At 45.0% G+C, this 20768-nt stretch overlaps 1 protein-coding gene across 2 annotated transcripts in view; it reads right to left on the bottom strand.

The window, feature by feature from the left end:
• Positions 1-20768, bottom strand: part of Syne2 (spectrin repeat containing nuclear envelope protein 2) — a 294128-nt gene that overhangs the window by 223601 nt on the left and 49759 nt on the right. For both annotated transcript variants that reach the window (XM_026779484.1, XM_026779485.1), the window contains one exon: positions 1479-1540. In XM_026779484.1, coding sequence (XP_026635285.1) covers positions 1479-1540 — 62 coding nt within the window. The remainder of the gene's footprint in view (positions 1-1478; positions 1541-20768) is intronic.

Below are 20768 nucleotides of genomic sequence, written 5' to 3'. Positions count from 1 at the left end.
AATCCCAGCACTTGTGAGGCAGAGGCAGGCGAGTCTCTGTGAGTTTGAGGCCAGTGGAGGCTATAAGAACTAGTTCCAGGACAGCTAGGGCTGTTACACTGTCTTGAAAAAAAAACAAAAACAAAAACAAAAAAACCCAAAACAAACAAACAACCCACATACTGTTCTTACAAAGAATCAAAGTTCAGTCCCCAGCACCTATATTTGACTGCTCAAAACTGTAGCTCCAGGGAATCCAGGACCTCTCTGGCCTCCATGGGCACTTGTATGTCTGTGTATCTATACACATAAATACATACATAAATAAATAAGCGAACAAATAAATACATACATAGATGCATAAATACATGAATAAATAAAAAAAATCCTAGGGATCCTGATCTTGGAAGCAAAACTGGCTGGGCTTGATTAGTACCTGGATGGGAGAGATACCAGGAGTGCTGATAAAACAGAGCTCTGGATTAAAATTCCTTCTTTTAAAATTAAAAAGAAAGAAAGAAAGAAAGAAAGAAAGAAAGAAAGAAAGAAAGAAAGAAAGAAAGAAAGAAAGAAAGAAAATACTCACAGGAGATTCAAGAATATCGTTCAATGGTAGGACACTTGCCTAGTATACAACCTTAGCCTTGAATTTAATGCCAACAGCAGAACAGAAAGAAAATGTGAGCTAGGTGGTAGTCCTTCTAAAGTCATAGCTACGGGGGAACTAAGGCAGTAGGTAGATCACTGAGATCTAGGAGCTCAAGACCAGTCTGAAAAACCTCATCTCAAAAACTAAAATGTACCATTAATCCCAGCACTTGGGAGGCAGAGACAGGCAAATGAGGCCAGCCTGGTCTACAAAGTGAGTTCCAGGAAAGCCAGGCTACATATACAGAGAAACCCTGTCTCAAAAACAAAACCAAAAATGTAAAAATAGTGAAATGAAATATAATTTATGTATTTATAAAAATAGTGAAATTGTATAGTATACCATTTAATAAGCTATTATTTCAAAACAGCAGCTGTCATAAGCACTCCTCAATTATCAGACGTGACAAGTTTAGGGTAACATCTCATACACGTCACTCAATATAGACAAACACCACACTGTCATTATGTCATTCTGTGAAGTGTCAGCATTGTCCAGGTCCTTCGCAGGTGCCTCTTTCTTGTTCCTGGAAAGAATAACCAGTAAAGCAAAACACAACAGTGAGCGGTGAGCACCAGTGCATTCTCTTAGAGAGAAGACATCTGTGACCTTCCTTGTGTCATCGTTGCACTGTGTTTAGCTTTGGTGTCTGTTTGCTGCTAATAGGGTCTCACATAGCCTAAGATGGCCTGGAACTCACTATATAGCCAAGGCTGGTCTTGAACCCCTGATCCTCCTGCCTCCAGTTCCCAGGTGCTGGAATTCCAGGCATGGGCCACCCTGGGGTAAGAGCTGTGGGAGTAAGGAAGCCACAACTGTCTTAGCAGCTAAACATCACCCTTGTCCTCACCTTTGCCAACTGCGAGTTTATCCAGCAGGTGAAGGTTTTCTTCTGCGTGTCCTCCTGCTCAGCTAGGAAAAAATAAACAGCAATAGTCACAACACGAGAAGCTGAGGACACCTTCTGAACACACAGATTAAAGCCACAGGTCAGCAGACAAGACATGATGGTTTTTAATACTTCTTTACTAACAAAAGAAGTGAGATCTTTCACAGCTTTGTACTGTTCAAGAAACTGCAAAGAAGTGCCCCTCGCCTCCAGCTCTGAATCAACCGGGGTGTCTGGAGATGTTTCTAAAGGTTCAGTGAGAACCTTACAATTGACACCATATCAAGCAAATTTATCATGCAAAATGCTCTGCTATTGTTGGGCAGTGGTGGCACAAGCCTTTAATTGCAGCACTCAGGCAGAGGCAAGCGGATCTCTGTGAGTTCAAGTCCAGCCTGGTCTACAAGAGCTAGTTCCAGGACAGGCTCCAAAGCTACAGAGAAACCCTATCTTGGAAAATAAATAAATAAATAAATAAATAAATAAATAAATGAATGAATGAATGAATGAATGATCTGGGGTTTGAATCCTGTCCCCACAACTGAGTGGCTATGTGACCTTGGGTGGTGACTTCAAGTAACAAGCACTCACCGATGGAGGTTGATTTGAGAGGCAAATAAATGATTCACCTAGTGTGCTTGGCACAGACCATCACATAACAAACACATAAGCCATGTTCTCATTAATGGGGTGGAGGGAGAGCAAATTGGGGGCTGGGACGGGGCTAGACTGAGCACTAGAGTCTCCCTCCCTTCCCTTCTGTGTAGGTCTGGTCCCACTACGCTTCCTTTAGCCTCCCACTTCCTCAGTGTCAAGCAGACACCTTCTTAACTTAGCTTCAGGTCTCCTACCCCCTCACCTGATGGGTGAGTATAAACAGAAGCCAGGACATCCATTTCTGCCTCTGCCCGATGCTCACATCCTTGCTTCCACTGGTGACTGTAAGCTGACTCCTACTGCCATCAGCCAACATGCATAAACATCCATAAACACACATGTTTCCTGCCTCCATCATGCACTGCCGTGGTCACGTGACAGCACTTTCATTATCTCTCTAAACTTGGTCTAACAAATCTTCTACTCTGAACATCACTCCCCAGCCTTGCTTTTCTCTCCTTCCAGTGCCCAGCTCTAAGAATTCCACCAGTAATTCCACATCACCAATTCTGCCAGCTTCTCATTGGCTCTCACACCCTCCATGTCATCCTTATGCCTTCCTGTCACCTTTACCCATCCTAGACGCTAAATGAGATGATCAACTGTCATCAACACTCGCATGTGCCTCATTGGTCTTGTATTTGGTTGGCACTTTGTGGCTTTTCTCTATAAACCTCATCCTCTATGTATCCTGCTGACTGAGGCCACAGTAAACCCCACTGTGGTGGTTTGAATGAGGATGGCCCCATAGGCACACATATATAAATGTTTCCCCAGTTTAAATGGTTACCCTATCGGTAGAACTGTTTGGGAAGGATTAGGAGGAGGTGTGTTATCAGGAGTAGGCTTTGAGGTTTCAAAAGCCTATGCCATTCCCAGTTAGCACTCTACCTTGAGCTCGTGGATCAGACATAAGCTCTCAGTTACTGCTCCAGCACCATGCCTGCCTTGTGCTGATACCATGCTCCCCACCATGATGGTCTGAGGGTCATGGACTCACCCTCTGAAACTCTAAGTCCCCAAAGAACTCTTTCTTCTATAAGTTACTTTGGTCACGGTGTTTTCTCACATCAATAGAATAGTAACTAAGATACCCACCAATGATGATCAGTCTTACCAGTACCCACCAGTAACCTCAATGCCACACAACAGTCACAATGGGTACCTCTCTCCTAACAATGGAGAGATGCAAGGCAACTTCACAGTTCCTTCTTCAAACATACAATGTATCTTCCCTAACTCTTAGAGTCTCTAAGACCTTTCTTTGCTGTTGTTTGTGCTGGCTAGTGTCAACTGCCAACTTAACCTAGAATCATTTGGGGGAAAAAAACATCTGAATAAGGAATTGTCTAGATCAAGTTATCATGTCTGAGGGGGACTGCACTGATAGTTCATTGATGCAGGAAAACCCAACCTACTCTGGGCAGCCACATTCCTTATGAAGGAGATCTGAACTACGTAAGACAGAGAAAGCTAGATGCAATCAAGTATGCACTTACTCTCTTTGTTCTTGACTATGGATGTGATATGACTAGCTGAAATAATGAATAATACACCAAATAAGTCTGTTCTTCTCTAATTTGCTTTTTTTTTTTTTGGCCAGGATATTTTATCATAGCAACAGAAATGAAACTAGAACATCACTTTCTTTGGTTTTTGTTTGTTTAATTTTGGTTTTGTTTGTTTGTTTGTTTTTGTCTTGAGGCAGCATCTCAAGAAGCCCAGACTAGCCTCAAATTCACTGTGTATTTGGGAATAACATTGGACTCCCAATCTCCTGCCTCCACTTTCCAAGTGCTGGGATTATAGGCATACTCCCCATATACCTCTGGTTTATGCAGTGCTGGGGATTCAACACAGGACTGCATGCATGTTAGGCAAACATTCCATCAAATAAGTTACGGTCAGCCCAGGAGACCTTTCTTCCCAAGAGAACCAACAATCTCATCTAACAACCTCCTAAGTATAGGTATATAGCAACTAGCCTTGCTCAGATAAAAGCCATCCCTCCTCCTATTCATTAGCTCTTATCTCCTTTACCTACTTGAGAACCTTTGTCTCCCTTTAATTTCCTATCCCGTTCTTCCCCCACTCTTGAGCCATTCCCACCGGGATAAATGCATGCCGCTAACTCTCCCTCTGAAAATAAGAAATTAACCTTCCTTGGCACCCACTCCAACAGCATTGCTGCCTTTGTCTGCTCTCCCTTACGGCAAAATGCCTCCAAAAGAACTTATGCCGCTGTCACCAGGTCCACTCCTCACTCGCTTCCAACTGGCCCCACAGCTGGCAGTCCTGAAATCCACTGGTACTGCTTTCATCCAGGTCACCAGGAGTCAAGGATGTCAACACTCCCCCCCCCCACTAAAACCAATGGCTGCTATTCAGCCTTCAACTTGCTGGGCCACCTAGCAACCTCCAAAACAGGAAGCAGCTATCTCCTAGCCTCAGGGCCTACACTTCTCTTTTCCTCCTCCATCACTGGCCAGAGAACCTATCTATTTCTCAGTTCCTACCTAAGGCCTTGGGAAATCCTCTCAGACCCACCTTCAAAACACACTCTGGGGCTGGGGAGATAGCTGAGTCAGTAAAGTATTTGCCTTACAAGCTAAGGACCCTGACTTTGACAGGCATGGTCCTTCATGCTTTTAAGCCCAGAGCTGAGGAGGTAGAGACTCCCTGAGATTAACTGGCAGTCCGTAAGAGACTGTTTCAAAAAGGGGGGGGGGGGCGTGCATGAAGAGGGTGTACTCGCACATACATGAACACACACATTCATGCACAATACATTCTGGTTATGTTTCCTTTTTATTATCTCAATTACACTACCCTGGGCCAAGTCACCTTCACCTGGGCTACTGAGTCTTACAAGTGTGACATCAACTTTAGGACCTTAAAATGTTTTAAATTAATAAGCATCTGGTTGAGAAACAGAAGAGGAGCTCCCTGGGTAAGTAGAATTAGAGCGTGTAAGTATCTAGCAACTATCATGACTGATTACAGATATGTGTTTTGTTGTGCCCCCCACCCCCACCCCACACAATTCCATTTTCCATTTCTCTGCATTACAGGTTGAAGTTAGCCATAGCTCAATGACTTACACTTCATAGGGCGGTACAGGATTGGTAGTTAAGCTAAACTGGGTTCTGAAAAGCCAACTGGATTTTTTTCAGTGTTTTGAGAGTTAATGTTTTTTGGGTTTAATTTTATTTTACAGAGGCAATTCCAAGGGCCACAATTCCGTTACTAAGTCTCCTGGAATCTCTAAGGTGCGCTGTCAGCGTTTTTCCTCTCCTATCAGTAGATGATAAATAACTTTAAACAAGTGCTGCAAAAATGCACTTGAGGGCTAATTGTATCTCTCAACAGGGAGGAAAATACTAGAAAACAAGTTTTATGATTCCAAGATCAAATTACATGTACACAATGTACATTTGCCAAGCCGGAAGAGACTGGCCCTCCATAACTATAAAGCAGGAGCTCAAAATAAAATTTAAAAATAAAAACAAACAAACACACAAGCCAAACTACCTCTTCCACATCCTCAGGGACCAACAGAGAGTCTCCTATTTAGAAGATAATGTGTGAAAAGGGAACCGTGCAGGGAGTTAGCACCACATCCAGGAGGATGGAAGTTGCAGGGATGGAGAGAGAAGAGGATGCCCATGAAATTGCCCTGGCAGTGGGTGGGCTGTGGGAGTTTTAGTGCTGTGGGCGCATCTGTAAATCTCAGTCATTTGAGCTATACTCTGAAAAGAGGAGCTTTCATTCCGTGTTCATCTGACACTAAACAAAACAAGCCTTGAGGACTGAGCCCTCTGGGGTCTCTGAGCTTTCCCAGGCTCAAAAAGCAGCCACCAAAATCAGGGTTCTTAAGAGATGGTTGAAATCGGAGCATCTCGTCTAACTGGAGGCTGAGGTGAGCAATAACCCCTGACCGCAAGGCATGAACTTGAATGAAGACGATCAACTGTCCTAAAGAGAGCTGGTTATCGCTGCCCCGATTTACTTCAACTCCAATAGAAACAGGGGGCTGGTAGAAAGAGGAGCCTCAGCAGCCGCCCCCCACAGGAGCGCCCCTCTCCACAGAGAAGCGGTGCACAAAAGGAGCCTCCAGAAGGCTTGGAAGGGACTCTTTGGAGGCTTTGTAAAACTTACTGTCCAGGGACAGAGAGCAACTCTTCAGTGGGGAAATCGGAGCTCTTTAAACACAATAAGGACCCTTTACTTAATGGCAAAGCCATCCCGGGTGCATAAAACACCTCCGCAGATGTTCTGCGCCACAGATCCCTTAGCCCACATTTCACAGGTTTTCATCCTGCCTTGGCCCCAATGACACAGTTAATTCTACCGGCACTAGAGCCAAGCAGCTTACCCTGTGCCAGGAGACGTAACCTTTTGTTCTTTTAAAGGCTGACCCATGGGGGAACAAATAATTAAGAGCCATGTGCTTACCGCAACTTAATAAAAACCTTCTTAGAAAGGCATCTAGAGAATAGGACCTTTTACCCAGCAGATGGCAGGTGTGGGGGAGGGGAGTAGAAATGAAGGGAATAGCAGAATGACGTCTTACAAGGGTGAATTTCTGTGAAAATACTAAGAAACGGAAAACGTGGGCTTATTCTGGCTTTGGAGGTAAACAGGGAACGCGAGTGACACACTTACATATTGCTTAATGTAAGCGTCCGTGGTTAGCGTTCCTCGAAAGTACTGGTCTGAATGAAAAGGGAGGCAAAGATTTTCTCTTGGTATCATTACCATGGAAATACGTTTCACCCCATTGTTTGCTCTGATTCAGGCTATGAGCTGGCAACAGCCTCCCCTCGGCTGGGAGGGAACTGAACTGAAAGCAAATTAGGTAAAACTTCAGATTTTAAGTTTGTTACGAGTTGGCTCATTACGAAGCTACCATGGCTACTGGGTATCAGAAAGGTCCCAATGTCTTGCATAAATTCACCTGAGATGCTGACATCAGGAGTCCTCTCCCAGTAGCTCCGAAAGCAGCAGTCCAAAGCCAAGGAACCACACACCCTTCCCTTCAGCCAAGAGTCGCGAGGACTGAAGTATGCCATCTCCTGGAGTAATCAGCTGGACAGACTACACCAGCCCCGGATTCAGGACTTTGCTTTTCATTCTCCTCATTAAAATCTGTCCATCGTTCCCTAACTCCTTCCTGAGTAAGTTATAAGTTCCTAGGCTAACATTCTCCATTAGTAATATGCCTCTAAGCTACTTTTTCTATATATGCACACATATGTTGTAGGCTAGGTTGTGTGTGTGTGTGTAGGTCAGAGGTTGGCACTGGGTTTCTTCCTCTATACTGATCTTGCAGAGAACCTGAGTTCGGCTCCCAGTACCTACATCAGATGACTCACAACTGCCTGGAACTCCAGCTCCAGGGAGATCTAACACATTCTGGCCTACACAGGCACCTGTACTCATTTATGTGTACACACACACACACACACACTTAAAATCTTTTTTTAAAGATCTGATATTGCAAATGTTTCAAAAGCAAAAGTAGAAAATCATAGAAATTAAGCAGTAACCTTAACCTTCAAAACCTCATGCTTTTTGAGACAGGGTCTCTCTGTTATGAAGCCATGGCTGTCCAGGAACTCCCTACGTGGACCAGGCTGGCCTTGAACATACAGAGATCCACCTGCCTCTGCCTCCAAGTGCTGGGATTAAAGGCTGGCACGATGCCTGACCAAAATTCCTCCATTTTTTTACTCAGTAATAACTGCGGCCCTTCCTCGGTGCCCTCTAGACTGACATAAAGAACAGGAACTACACGGGGAAGTGCTCGTCGGGGCTGTGCTCTGTGTTCCCAGCTCCTGCAACAGCACTGAGTAGGCAGGAGGCACTCAGTATCTACAGAATGACCTGGCCCTGGCGTGCAGGTCAAACTAATGCAGATAAGGGAGATTCCTTTTCTGACCCTGATCACTGAAAAGGCAAAGATATAGGCACCATCATATATTTTTCCTCTCTTACTATGATAAACACATGACCAACAGCAACTTGGGGAGAAAACAGTTTACTTCATTCTATATTTCCAGGTCATCATAGTCCACAGAAGGAGGTCAAAGCAGGAACTTAAGGCAAACGCAAAGGAGAGCCCACAGAAGAAGGCTGCTTCTTGGCTTGCTCCGTAGCATCTGCTCAGCTAGCTTTCTTATACAAGCTTAGGCATGGCACTGGACCAGTGGGGCTGGGTCCTCCTACCTATCTACAATCAGGAAAATGCCCCCCCCCACACACACACACAAATGCTCACCAGCCAATCTGATCTAGGCAATTCCACAATCAAGACACCACAGATAACTCTGGGCTGTGCCCACTAAGTAGGAAAGACACACTACTTAATATAAAAAGGTAGCTGCTACACTGTAAAAAATGTCCCAAATTATAACCTTCCAAAAACAGGAAGGACAGGAAATACATATATCCAACAAAAAGAACAGCACTGATGTTCAGTCGCCTTGGTGCTACTGAAGATGTTTGCTTCAGTGAAAAAGAACAAGTTGGTCTGAGGATGTAGCTCAGATGGTTGAGTTCTCGTCTAGTGTGCTCGAAGCCCCAGGACTACATAAACTAGTTGTGGTATTGAGCACTTAAAATACCAGCACTTGGGAGGAAGAGGCAGGAGGATCAGAAGTTCAAGGTTATCCTCAGCTACATATGGAGTTTGATGCCAACCTGGGATTCATGAGACACTGTTTTGAAAAAATAAAAATTTTATATATAAATATAGGAGCTGGAGAGATGGCTCAGCAGTTAGGGCACTGGCTGTTCTTCCAGAAGACCCGGGTTCAATTCCCAGAACCCACAGGGCAGTTCACAAATGTCTGTTACTCCAGTTCCAGGGCATCTGACACCCTCCTACAGATATACATGTAGACCAAACACCAATGCACATATATATATATATATATATATATATATATATATATATATATATATATATATATAAAAGCAAGTTATAAACAGTGTGCTTATTATGATTCTATGGATAGTTGTATAAGGATATTAACGGATATAACTTAACGTTGTTTCTCACTGTTCAGATTACATCCTGCAACCTACTATAGCTATACCTTGAGCTCACAGTTTCCCTCCTGCTCTGTGTAAAACCTGGAACACTAAATAAACGTTTCTGTGTTTGTGCTTCCCCTTCCAGAGTTCTCCATGTTGAAGATACACTCAAAACATTTCCTGATTGGCAGGCACAGTCAATAGGAGCAAACTTGTCATTGTGTAAGAGAAAGGGTCTTTCTGCCAAGTTATCCCAGCCCTGTGTCTTCCCCAATTCTTGTTTTAATAAGCCCTAGGGAGTTTCTTCCTCCACCCAAATGCCTCAGGCAAAGCCGTCCCTGGGGGCTGGAGAGATGGCTTAGTCAGCAGAGGGCTTGCTATGCAAGCCTGAGGACCTGACTGCAGAAATCAGTTTCCACAAAAAAAGAAAGCCAGGCATGGTGGTGCCCACCTGGAATTCCAGCACTGTGGACACGAGCAGTGGAGACTGGGGGATCCCGGGAGCTTGCTGGCCAGCAAGTCAAGTCTGATCAGTGAGCCCCAGGTCCCAGGGAAAGCTCTGTATCCAAAACTTAAGATCAGTTAGAAAATAAAATAAGGTAGATGGCTCATGAGGCATGACACCAGAAGCTGACTTCTCCCCGCACTCTGGAGGCTGAGGCAGGGGGACTGCTGTGAGTTTGGAGTCAGCCTGGGCTCACAGCAGGAGCCCATCTCAAATAAATAAATAAATAAATAAATAAATAAATTGTTTTGAGGAGCAAGACAAATAAAAACAAAAAACACATTTTTTGTGTTTTTCTTCCTAAATCCTTCAGAATACCAACTGTGGGGCTTTCCCCATCAGATTCATCAATTCTCCAAGTCTGTGTCCCCAGTTCTAATACTAACTACCTAGAGTTTGTGTAAACTCCTTAAGTTAAGGGCTCAGTACTTCAAGACTGTCTCTCCAGTTTGGTCACTAACAACAGAGGATCTCCACCTCACCCACGCTTCTTGGCTTCAAACCAAGAAATTCCAAGATCCCTGCTTAGGTTCAGTTACTTGCTGTGATGATTCACTGAACTCTTGTACGTGTGTGTGTGCGTGCGTGCGTGCGTGCGTGTGTGTGTGTGTGTATCCTTCATGTCCTTAAACAGCCATGAGAAGGGGTGCAGAGTGAAGCTGGTATATGCTCCCTCTCCCAGCGTCCAACTTTACTCCCAGGCCAGAAGAGTTCCAAACCTCCTCTCCAGGGACTTTTATGGTGGCTTCATGACATGGGCATAAGGTGACAATACGATCTCCAGCACACGACCGAAGATGGAATGGCATGGTCTCTCTGATAACCAACCTCGGTCTACCACTTCATTAAAACAAAAGACGCAAGCTGGAGAGATGGCGCCTAGGGTTACAATCAAGTCTGATGACCCAAGCTGGACCCCTGGGTCTCATGTGGTGGAAGAAGAGAATGAATTTGCCCAAGTTGTCCTCTGACCTTCATGCATGCACTGCAGCATGTGTGTGCACATGCAAGCACTAATTTAAAAAAAAAGTCAGGCAGTGGCGGCACATGCCTTTAATCCCAGCACTCAGGAGGCAGAGGCCAGACTGGTCTACAGAGCGAGGACCAGAACAGCCAAGGCTACACAGAGTAACCCCTATCTAGGAAATTTGAGAGCTCTGTGTCAGAAACAAGACCAAAATCCAAAATTATAACACAAATGCCCCTGATAGTCGCAAGGACTTTAGGAGATCTGAGCCAAGAACCGTGGCAGAGAGCAAGAGCATATTTCTTATGAAGTCACGGGTGCGAGTTAATGAGGCCCGGTAGCCATTCTTTAAAACAACATGCCCAGCTCACCCTTAGCTGGGATGCTCATGGGAAGCATAATCAAGTTTGAACAATGCATTGCAGCCATGTGCTCCAACAGACATCCCGAAGAATCACAACCTGTCATCCAGCAGAGAGAGCATTGAAAGTCCAAATCTGCCGTGCCTGCTGTTTCTCATGGAGATGGCAACAAACAGAAATAAACAAGGAAGCAAGTTAAGGGGATGAAAGCACAGCGCATACAACCCAAACAAGAAAACTCGAAAGCACTGGAAGGATAAACAGGAAAGGGCCTGGCGCTTCACTACAAAGTGGGAAACTAACCAGAGGAGCAGGGAGGTGGGAAGCCTGAACAGTCTTGCAGCTAGAGATATGCAAGCAACCAAGAGAGGAAAATGCTTCTAGGGCTGAGGTCTGCTTTACCACACCAGTAAGACGATCCGGGAAGTCAATGCTGACCCACATAACTGCTGAGCACCTGGGCAACCACTGCTCAACCTCGCATTTCTGCTCCACAGAGCCAAAACACACACACACACACACACACACACACACACACACACACACACACACTCATTCTTGCAGAAGAGCAGCCCTCGCCTGTGGAGCCCAGCATGCAGGAGGACTACATCAGGCTCTCTCCACAGGACCTCATCTTCCTCAGCCTCCTGCGCAGCCTCATTTGCCACCTTCTAGTTCCTACCTCTCTCTCCACGCCCACCTTCAACCCCCTCCAGCTCCCCTGCCCCATTCCTCATAAGCTCTGGCAGGATGCCTCTCCCGCCAGCCAGGTCGGCTCAGCATCCCTCCATGCTGTTCTTCACTCCAGCCAGGAAATCAGGGTCCTGTGAAGTCTCCGATAACTGTCTATGGTGTTGTTCTAGCATGAAAGCAGTCACAGGCAACTTGGAAAAAATATGTGTCTTTATGTGCCTGCGATCAAATCAAACTTAATTTATAAAGCCAGGCAGCAGGTCACAGAAGGCCAGTCGGTGCGCATCTTAGCTTCCTGACTCTAATCTAGGTCAGCAGAGTAAAACCTCCTAATGACCATGGAGGTATCACTGCCCCATTTTACTGACGAAAAGACATCGAGAGACCCGTCTGCCTCTCTCTTTTCATCCTTGGAAGATGTGGCTTGCTCTTAAGATCAACAGCAAAATATTTAATAGGGATTAGGAAATCCGTGAAATCCTACCCCATAGTACTACTCCAGCCTCAGTCCAGACACTTCCGGCTTCCTTCCTTCAGGACCCTTGTGGAGACAAGCCTTAAGGTACCCTTGCCCCTGACGCTGTCATGGAGTCGGCCATTCAGTCTTGGCCCCATGGCTCTATCTTGAAGGAAAGCAAAGGCAACCAAGTTCTTTTCTTTCTTGTCACAGAGTCAGGGGGTGTTTCCCACCTGCTCACAAGTCAGTGCTCATCCCAATCTCTAATCGCTGCTGAGACTAAACCCCCAGTTTTGGAGCCATGCCATCTTCATTTGATCCTATATCTGCTATGACCCCATAGCTGTGCACATGGGGAGACTGAGGCAGGCAGGTCTCTGGATAGCTTCTCACAGTAAAAAGGAGCAGTGATACCCACTTCAGTCATTAGGAGGATTTACTACTGACCTAGAGCCAGGAAATTACAGTGCTCTGGGCTTATGTGACCCGCTGCCTGACTTTATAAATAAAACTTTATTTGATTGCAGACACGGTCATCTTTTTTCAAGTTGCCTATCGCTGCATTCATGTGAAGACACCATAGATAGTTATCAGAGACTTCATGGTATTTAAAGATTAAAATATTGACATCTGTCCCTTTGCAGGGCAGTTTATGAGTTCCTGGTATAAACAGTGTCTAGTCTATGTAAGTAAATATTAGTGATTATATGGAAAACCTAAGCGACAGAAACCCATCATGAAAGTATCACAAACTGGACGATTCATCTACATGACATGCCCAAATAGGGAAGACTTCGAGGCGTAGGGTGATGGACACAGAGGTGAGGCAGCTAAAATAAGTGGTACTTTCTCCAGGTGACAGAACAGATGTAAAATCAGAGGTGGTGGTGGTCTGCATAGCTCTACGAATGAATATCTAGGTCAACATTTCTAACAGGTGACTTAGGTGGTATGTAAATTTTTAACTTTTGTGGGGGGGGGGTGACAGACCAGAGTCTCACTGTATAGCTCTGACTGGCCTGTAACTCCGTATATAGACCAGGCTGACCTTGAACTCACCCAGAGACCTGCCTGCCTCTGTCTCCCCAGTGCTGGGATTAAAGGCATTTGCCATCATACTCAATGTTGGGGAGTTAACCAAGAGCCTTGTACAGGCTAAGTAACTGCTCCTCCAGCCCAAGAATTGTATGTCAGAATAAATCTGAATAAAGGTTTAAGAGCTTGGGTTATCTGTTTAGGTATTTGCACCCCTCATTAGCCCCTTCTGATTTCCCTTCCTGTTTGGTTTTTGTTTGGTTTTGTGTACTGACGTTTTGCCTGCCTGTATCTGTACACTGCATGCATGGCTAGTGCCCTCCAGAAGCCAGAGTGGGCATCGGAGTCCTCAGAACTGGAGTTACAGAAAATTGTGAGGTGACATGTGGCCCCCGGGAATCAAACCTGGGTCCTCTGGAAGAGTAGCCAGTGCTCTTAACCACAGAGCCATCTCTCCAGCCCCATGATTTTACCGCCTGTCTCCCCTGGATCGCAAAGTGCTTTTTCATGCTGTATGAATTCAAATAGTGTGTTAATGGAGCCGTTCAGTGGTCGGGGAAAGGGCAAGGGGCTGAGCTGCTCTTTTTCCACAGCAGACACAGAGGTTTCAGGACTGTGTCTGATAGGAAACTAGACAGCCCGTGATTGCTACTTTGTGGGCTGCCCTTGTATGTGACACTAGCAAGCTCGTGACGACACAGAAGTGATCCACACCCTTGTGTAAACACCTGAGATTTTACACTAAGCCCTTTTCCACCCTCCCTGGAATATAGCTCCTGGCTCTCTGAGTAAGCAACTGATCCCACAGCACTGATACAATGCTAAGAGTCTGACAGACCCGAACAGTTCAGTAAGCATCAATGGAACAAGCCGACAACTATTTTTGTAACCAAAAGACTTTTTGATGCACATATCTGACTCTTTACTACCGCCTCTTATCTACATCTTATCAAATAAAACTGGAACCAGCTCTTGTGAAGGCCAAAGCATGTGAGCCTGAACTTCTCTGGGGCCTAGTCCGCGTGTGGCCAAGCTGACTTCCAAAAAGACCCAGGCTGCCCCAACCGACTGTGGTTACAGGCAGGGATTCTCACTCCGGAGCTAGCACATTTCTCAGGATGCAAGAGCACGTTTCTGGGTTCTGGCTCTCAGAAACTCTAGTACAGGGGTTCAAACACTTCACTTTGGGGACTATCTCTCTAAACCTATTTGGACAATGTTACACATATGGTTCATTATTGAGACAACAGGAAAGGAGAGGAAGAGCCGACAGAAACAGTGTGTCAATAATCCACAGGGTTATTAATCTAATGTATATGAATCTGGAGAGCCTACAAAGGCTTGCATTGGGGCCCATTATGTCCAGGGAAGAACTCAAGATGGGAACCATGACAGCATTCTCCAAATCCTGCACGTCTGGGAAGGAGACAGATGAGGACTGAGGTCCTCAGAAGATGAAGGTCTTTTATTCATTCATCCACTGAAGCATCTATTAAAAGTGTCTCTATGCCTCTGACAGCCTGACAGCCTAGCCCAGATTTCACATCTTAGAAGACAACTTTAAATCCAGATGTGTCTGATATATGTCTCCCAAGCTAGCCGTGAACTTGCTATATAACTGAGGAACTTCTGATCCCCCTGATTCTACCTTCTAAGTGCTAGGATTACAAGTGTATACCACGCCCAGTTTCTGCAGTGCTAGGAGTAGAACCTGGGGCTTCATGCGCTGTTGGCAAGCATTCTACCAGCTGAGCTATGCTCCCAGCCCCAAGCCCAGACTTCTTTAATGCATTCATTGCCTTGTTCTAGCCTCCTTACTAGACTCACTCATCTACTCTCAGAGTAGATGATCATTTAATGATCACCAGGCCACCTGGAATGTCCCTGCTGCAAATCCAAAGACTCCTTCTCAGCACTCACTAGAAATCGGAAAGCACCCAGCCCTGATTTCACACCCTCTCCCTTCTTGGATCCACATCCATGTGGGTCGGCCTTCCCATAGAGACCCTCCTCTGACTCACTCCAGGCCTAGCTTACTTCTTCCTATCTGTCGTAGACTACCTGGACACTTCTTTTTTCTAAACAGTCTCACCCACTCCAATGGTAGAAGCTGCCTTTATAGATTCATGGCCCTCAAGTCAATACCTTCAGCTAAGTGGTTGTCATTTGGAGCCTCCTGCATGTCTACCTGATTGCTATCTGGGTAGCTCTAGCTAGCTGTTCACAAACACCTCCAACTCAACATTCCCAAGACTGAGTCATCTCCAGTCAACTCCCTTCCTCCCCTGCACAGCTGTCAGTGAACCCTCCCACCATCCATTCAACTGCCTAAGGATAACCCTGGAAGTCAGTGTCTTCTTCCTAACTCTTTCCACCCCTTCTTCTCAGTCAGTGAAAAAGCCCTGGCGCCTGTTAGGAGCCTCTTGAACATCCCTTCCTCTCCATTTGAGCTGTCACCTCCGCATCAGGCCACCATCATTTCTCAGCAGGATCACCATGGCATTCTTTAGTCTGTCTTCTTCTCTGCCTCCACACTGGTTCCCATGAAGACACCCCACAAGGTAGCCTGGGGTGGGGGTGGGGGTTACAAAACTAGTTCTGTTAATGCATCTACCCAAACAGTCAATTGCTCCCTTTGAACTTGGAAAACGTCCCACACCTCCATGTGTTTCTAGCCAGTGAGAGCATCATCCCTCCATGTTTCCTCCACACTGATCCTCAGCCCACTGGCCATCCACTTCCATGACGTCATGTTCAGCCTTCCCTCTGCTCTGTCCTGCGCTGTTTCCATTACCCAATCCGCTTCTCCATCCTCACCCTGCTCATGTTCTAACAGTGTTTCCTCTGGGGACCCTTCCCTAACTCTCAGTCAGAATGAGGTGCCCCCCAACTTTACTCTTCCATAGTATGTCTCCCAACCTTTCAGTACAGATCACTTTGTATGTATGATTCTGTCGACATACTTGTGGGGGTGGATCGCTGTAATCAAAGATATTTCTGAAAAGTATGTGCCATGTATGACCCCACATGTTCAGTCAGCAAAGTGTCTTATACACAATGTATGCACAAAAGTATTTGTTGTGAGCTAGGCACAGTGGCTCATGCCTATACCCTTAGCGCTCAACTGAAGCAGGAGGATTGTCCTAAGCTTGAAGTCAACCTGCACTATAGTGAGTACCAGGCAGGTCAGGGCTACATAGAGGACCTTGTTGACAAATTAATTATTAATGAATTTTAAAATGTTGAATTAAGCATAAACAAGTAAATAAATCAAACTTTAAGAGTAAATTAACTGCCGGGCGGTGGTGGCGCACGCCTTTAATCCCAGCACTCGGGAGGCAGAGGCAGGCGGATCTCTGTGAGTTTGAGACCAGCCTGGTATACAGAGCTAGTTCCAGGACAGGCTCCAAAGCCACAGAGAAACCCTGTCTCGAAAAACAAACAAACAAACAAACAAACAAAAAAAAGAGTAAATTAACCTACACGTAGGAAAAACATGATAGGGACCAGTGAGATGACTTAGTGATAAAGGCACTGGTGGCCAAGGCCAAGAACATGAGTTTGACCCCTGGTCCCACAAGATAGAAGCAGAAAATCAACTCCAAACGTATTTCTTTTTCATTCATCCCATACATGCCCTGATCCAGACTGCCATGATACCTCTCCTAAAGTACCTCCAAAAGCATCCTAACTGACTCCCTTGCTCTCCTCATCCTCCCAGGTCCCTCCCCCTGCAGCACTGAAGTGGCCTTTTGCAAAATGCAAATCAGATCATGTTACTTCCCTAACTGAGGGCTTCCAATCCAGCCATGGTAGCGGGGGTTTATAATCCCAGCACACAGGAGGTTGAGGCTAGTCTGAGCAATAGAGTGAGAACCTATCTCAAAAATTAAAAAAAAAAAAAAAAAAAAAAGTCCCAGCATGGCTTCCATCCACACACCTGACCTCAGAACTGCTGAATCTCTTCCTGAAGCATCTCTGCCTTGCCTGGCTTTCCAATATCAGCACAGACAAACCCTTATCCATCACGTGACGTTTCCTCTTTTATATGAATTCACCTTGTCTATGCGCCTCCATCTCAGAGCTGCCCCATACTTACTACCTCAAATTGGAAGGCTCTTCTCCACTCTGCGCCGATGCCCTCTGTGGTTTGGCTTGGTTTTAATCATTACTGTTATTACATGGTGTGTGCGTGCATGCATGTGGAGGTCAGAGGACAAGCTGAAGAGTCAGTTCTCTCCTCCCACCATGTGGATCCTGGGGATCAAACTCAGCTCTTCAGGTTTGGCCACAAGTCCCTTAACTCAGGGAGTCATCTCTGTGCAACCTGACCAGTCTTAAACTGTCCCCCTTAAAGAGGCCTACACTGAGACAGAGAAACAATGGCACTAACTAGTTTATGTCCACTTGACACAAGCTAGAATCATTTGAAGACTCCATTGAGAAAATGACTCCATAAGATCAGGCTGCAGGGCATTCTCTTAATCAGGAATTGATGGGGAAGGCCCAGCCCATTGTGGGTGGAGCCATCCCTGGGCTGGAGGTATCCAATGGATCAAAGTTCAGATGGATCAAAGACCTCAGCATAAAACCAACCACACTGAACCTCATAGAAGAGAAAGTGCATTGGCACAGGAGACCACTTCCTAAATATAACTCCAGTAGTATAGACACTGAGAAAAATAATTAATAAATGGGACCTCCTGAAACTGAGAAGCTTCTGAAAGCAAAGGGCACAGTGAATAAGTCAAAATGGTAGCCTACAGAATGGGAAAAGATCTTCACCAAATCCACATCTGACAGAGGACTGATCTCCAAAATATACAAAGAACTTAAGGAACTAGACATCAAACAAACAAATAATCCAATAAAAAATGGGGTACGGACCTAAAGAGAAAACTCTCAACAGGAATCTCAAATGGCTGAAACATATTAAGGAAATGCTCAACATTCTTGGCCATCAGAGAAATGAATATCAAAACAACTCTGAGATACAGTCTTACACCTGTCAGAATGGCCAAGATCAAAAACACTGATGACAACTTATGCTGGAGAGGATGTGGGGTAAGGGAAACACTCCCCCATTGCTGGTGGGAGTAGAAACATGTACAGCCATTTTGGAAATCAGTATGGCAATTTCTCAGGAAATTAGAGATCAATCTACCTAAAGACCCAGCAATACCACTCATGGGCATATACCCGAAGGATACTCAATTCAACCACACCATTAAGAACATTTGTTCAACTATGTTTGTAGCAGTATTATTCATAATAGCCAGAACTTGGAAACAACCTAGATGCCCCTCAAACCAAAGAATGGGTAAAGAAAATGTGGTACATTTACACTATGTAGTACTATTCAGCAGAAAAAAAAAAACTTTTAAATTCCTGATATCTTAATATTTGCAGGCAAATGGATGGAACTAGAGAACACCATCTTGAGTGAGATAACCCAGAAAGAAAAATAGGTATGCACTCATAAGTGGGTACTTTTAGACATAAAACAAAGAATAACCAGCCTACTGTCTGTTGTAAGAAGGGCTGCTTGGTCATTCTGGCCATTTGGCAGCTCAGACCTGAAATAACCACACAGAAACTGTATCAATTAAATCACTGCTTGGCCCATTAGTTCTAGCTTCTTATTGGCTTACTCTTACATATTAATTTAACCCATCTCCATTAATCTGTGCATCACCACGGGGTCATGGCCTACCAGCAAAGTTTCAGCATATCTGTCTCCGGCGGCAGCTCCATGGTTTCTCTCTGACTCTGCCTCTTTTCTCCCAGCATTCAGTTTAGTTTTTCCCACCTAGCTCTGTTCTACCCTATCAGGCCAAGCCAGTTTCTTTATTACCAATTCACAACATATAAAGGGGAATCCCACATCAACAGACCACAATCCTAGAAAACCTAGACAACAAAGAAGACCCTAAGAGAGATTCATGGATCCGCCTAGGACGGAAAAAAAGACAAGATCTTGTGGGTGGGGGGAAGAGAGGGTGGAAAGAAAGAGGAGAGAAATGAAGGGGAGTGAGGAAAGATGTACAGTTCAATTAAAAACAATAAATAAAATAAAAATTTTTAAAAAAGAAAGCAGACTGAGCAAGCCAGGAAGTATCACACCTCTGCATCAGTTCCTGCCTCCAGGTTCCTGCCATGTTTGAGTTTTTGTTCTGTCTTCCTTTAGTAATGGACTACAAGTTTAAGCCAAATAGACCCTTTTCCTCCCCAAGTTGCTTATCACAGAATAGGAATCCCAACTAAGACACCAAGCACTATCACTAAATCCAGCTAACTGGCTACATATTTACCACACGCTCATATTGTTCCTGCCTGCTATCTAATCTAGCTGGCATACAAGCACTGCGGGCTTCAGTTGTTCAAAGCTTATCAAGAGTTGTTCGTCTCGGTGTTAAATTTGAATTCACCCACTCTTTGGATTGGTTTGGTTTGAAAACACCAACCCCCTGGAAGTTCTGCCAATAAAACATACAAACAGGAAAACTAATTCCTACTGTGAAAAGTCCTACTCAAAGGTCTAGAGAAATGACTCAGTGGTCAAGAGCTCTGGCTTCTCTTCCAGAGGACTCCAGTCCGATTCCCAGCACAGAACCATCTGGAACTCCATTTCCAGGGGATCCAACACCCTCTGCTGGCCTCTGCAGGCAGCAGGCATACACATGGTGCATAGATATACACAAAGGCAAACCATTCATACACATAAAATAAAAATAAACAAACTAAAAAAAAATCCACTCAGCTGAACCAAAGGCTAACAGCCAATGTTTGGAAAGACATTAAACACTTCTCAAACATGTAGAGGGCTGTCTACACTCTGCATTTGAGCCAGGTGCCCTACACTTTGTGATACAGCACCCTGATCCAGCCAACAATCCCCTGCATTATAAAGGGGGCGGGAAGCATTCAAGGTGTGCAGTAGGATTCCTTCCATAGACTTCTTCAGGCTCAAATCCAGAAGAGACTGCTCATCTAAGTCCTCCAAAGATACACGTAGAGAACGTCAATTATTCCATTTGTCTGATGACTCACAAATTCCCTTTTCTACCACATTCAAGTGACCACAAACATGCCAGGTGAAGGGTGGGGAGATGGCTCCTTGGACAAGGGCACTTGCCACCAAGCCTGAAGACATCTGATACCCAGGACCCACATGGTGGAAGGAGAGAACCAATTCCCTTAATTTGTCCTCTGACCTCCATATGGGTATTGTGGTATGAGTGTACACATACACAATAAATAAATGTAAAAAATTTATTTTAAAAAATTAAAATAAAATACTTTTAACTAAAGAAAATAAAGATGGAGAATGATCAAAGAAAAAGACCCAATATCAGTCTCTGGCCTATGCACACACACACTGACAAGTACACACACCGTTCATAAGCATGGGCACACACACACACACACACTGACAAGTACATACACCATTCACAAGCATTAGCACACACACACTGACAAGTACACACACCATTCACAAGCATGGGCACCCACACACTGACAAGTACACACACCATTC

This window comes from Microtus ochrogaster, chromosome 1 (genome assembly GCF_000317375.1).
Source record: "Microtus ochrogaster isolate Prairie Vole_2 chromosome 1, MicOch1.0, whole genome shotgun sequence".
Lineage (NCBI taxonomy): Eukaryota > Metazoa > Chordata > Mammalia > Rodentia > Cricetidae > Microtus > Microtus ochrogaster.
Note: the sequence above shows the minus strand (reverse complement) of the source record. Positions and strands in the feature narration are given on the sequence as shown.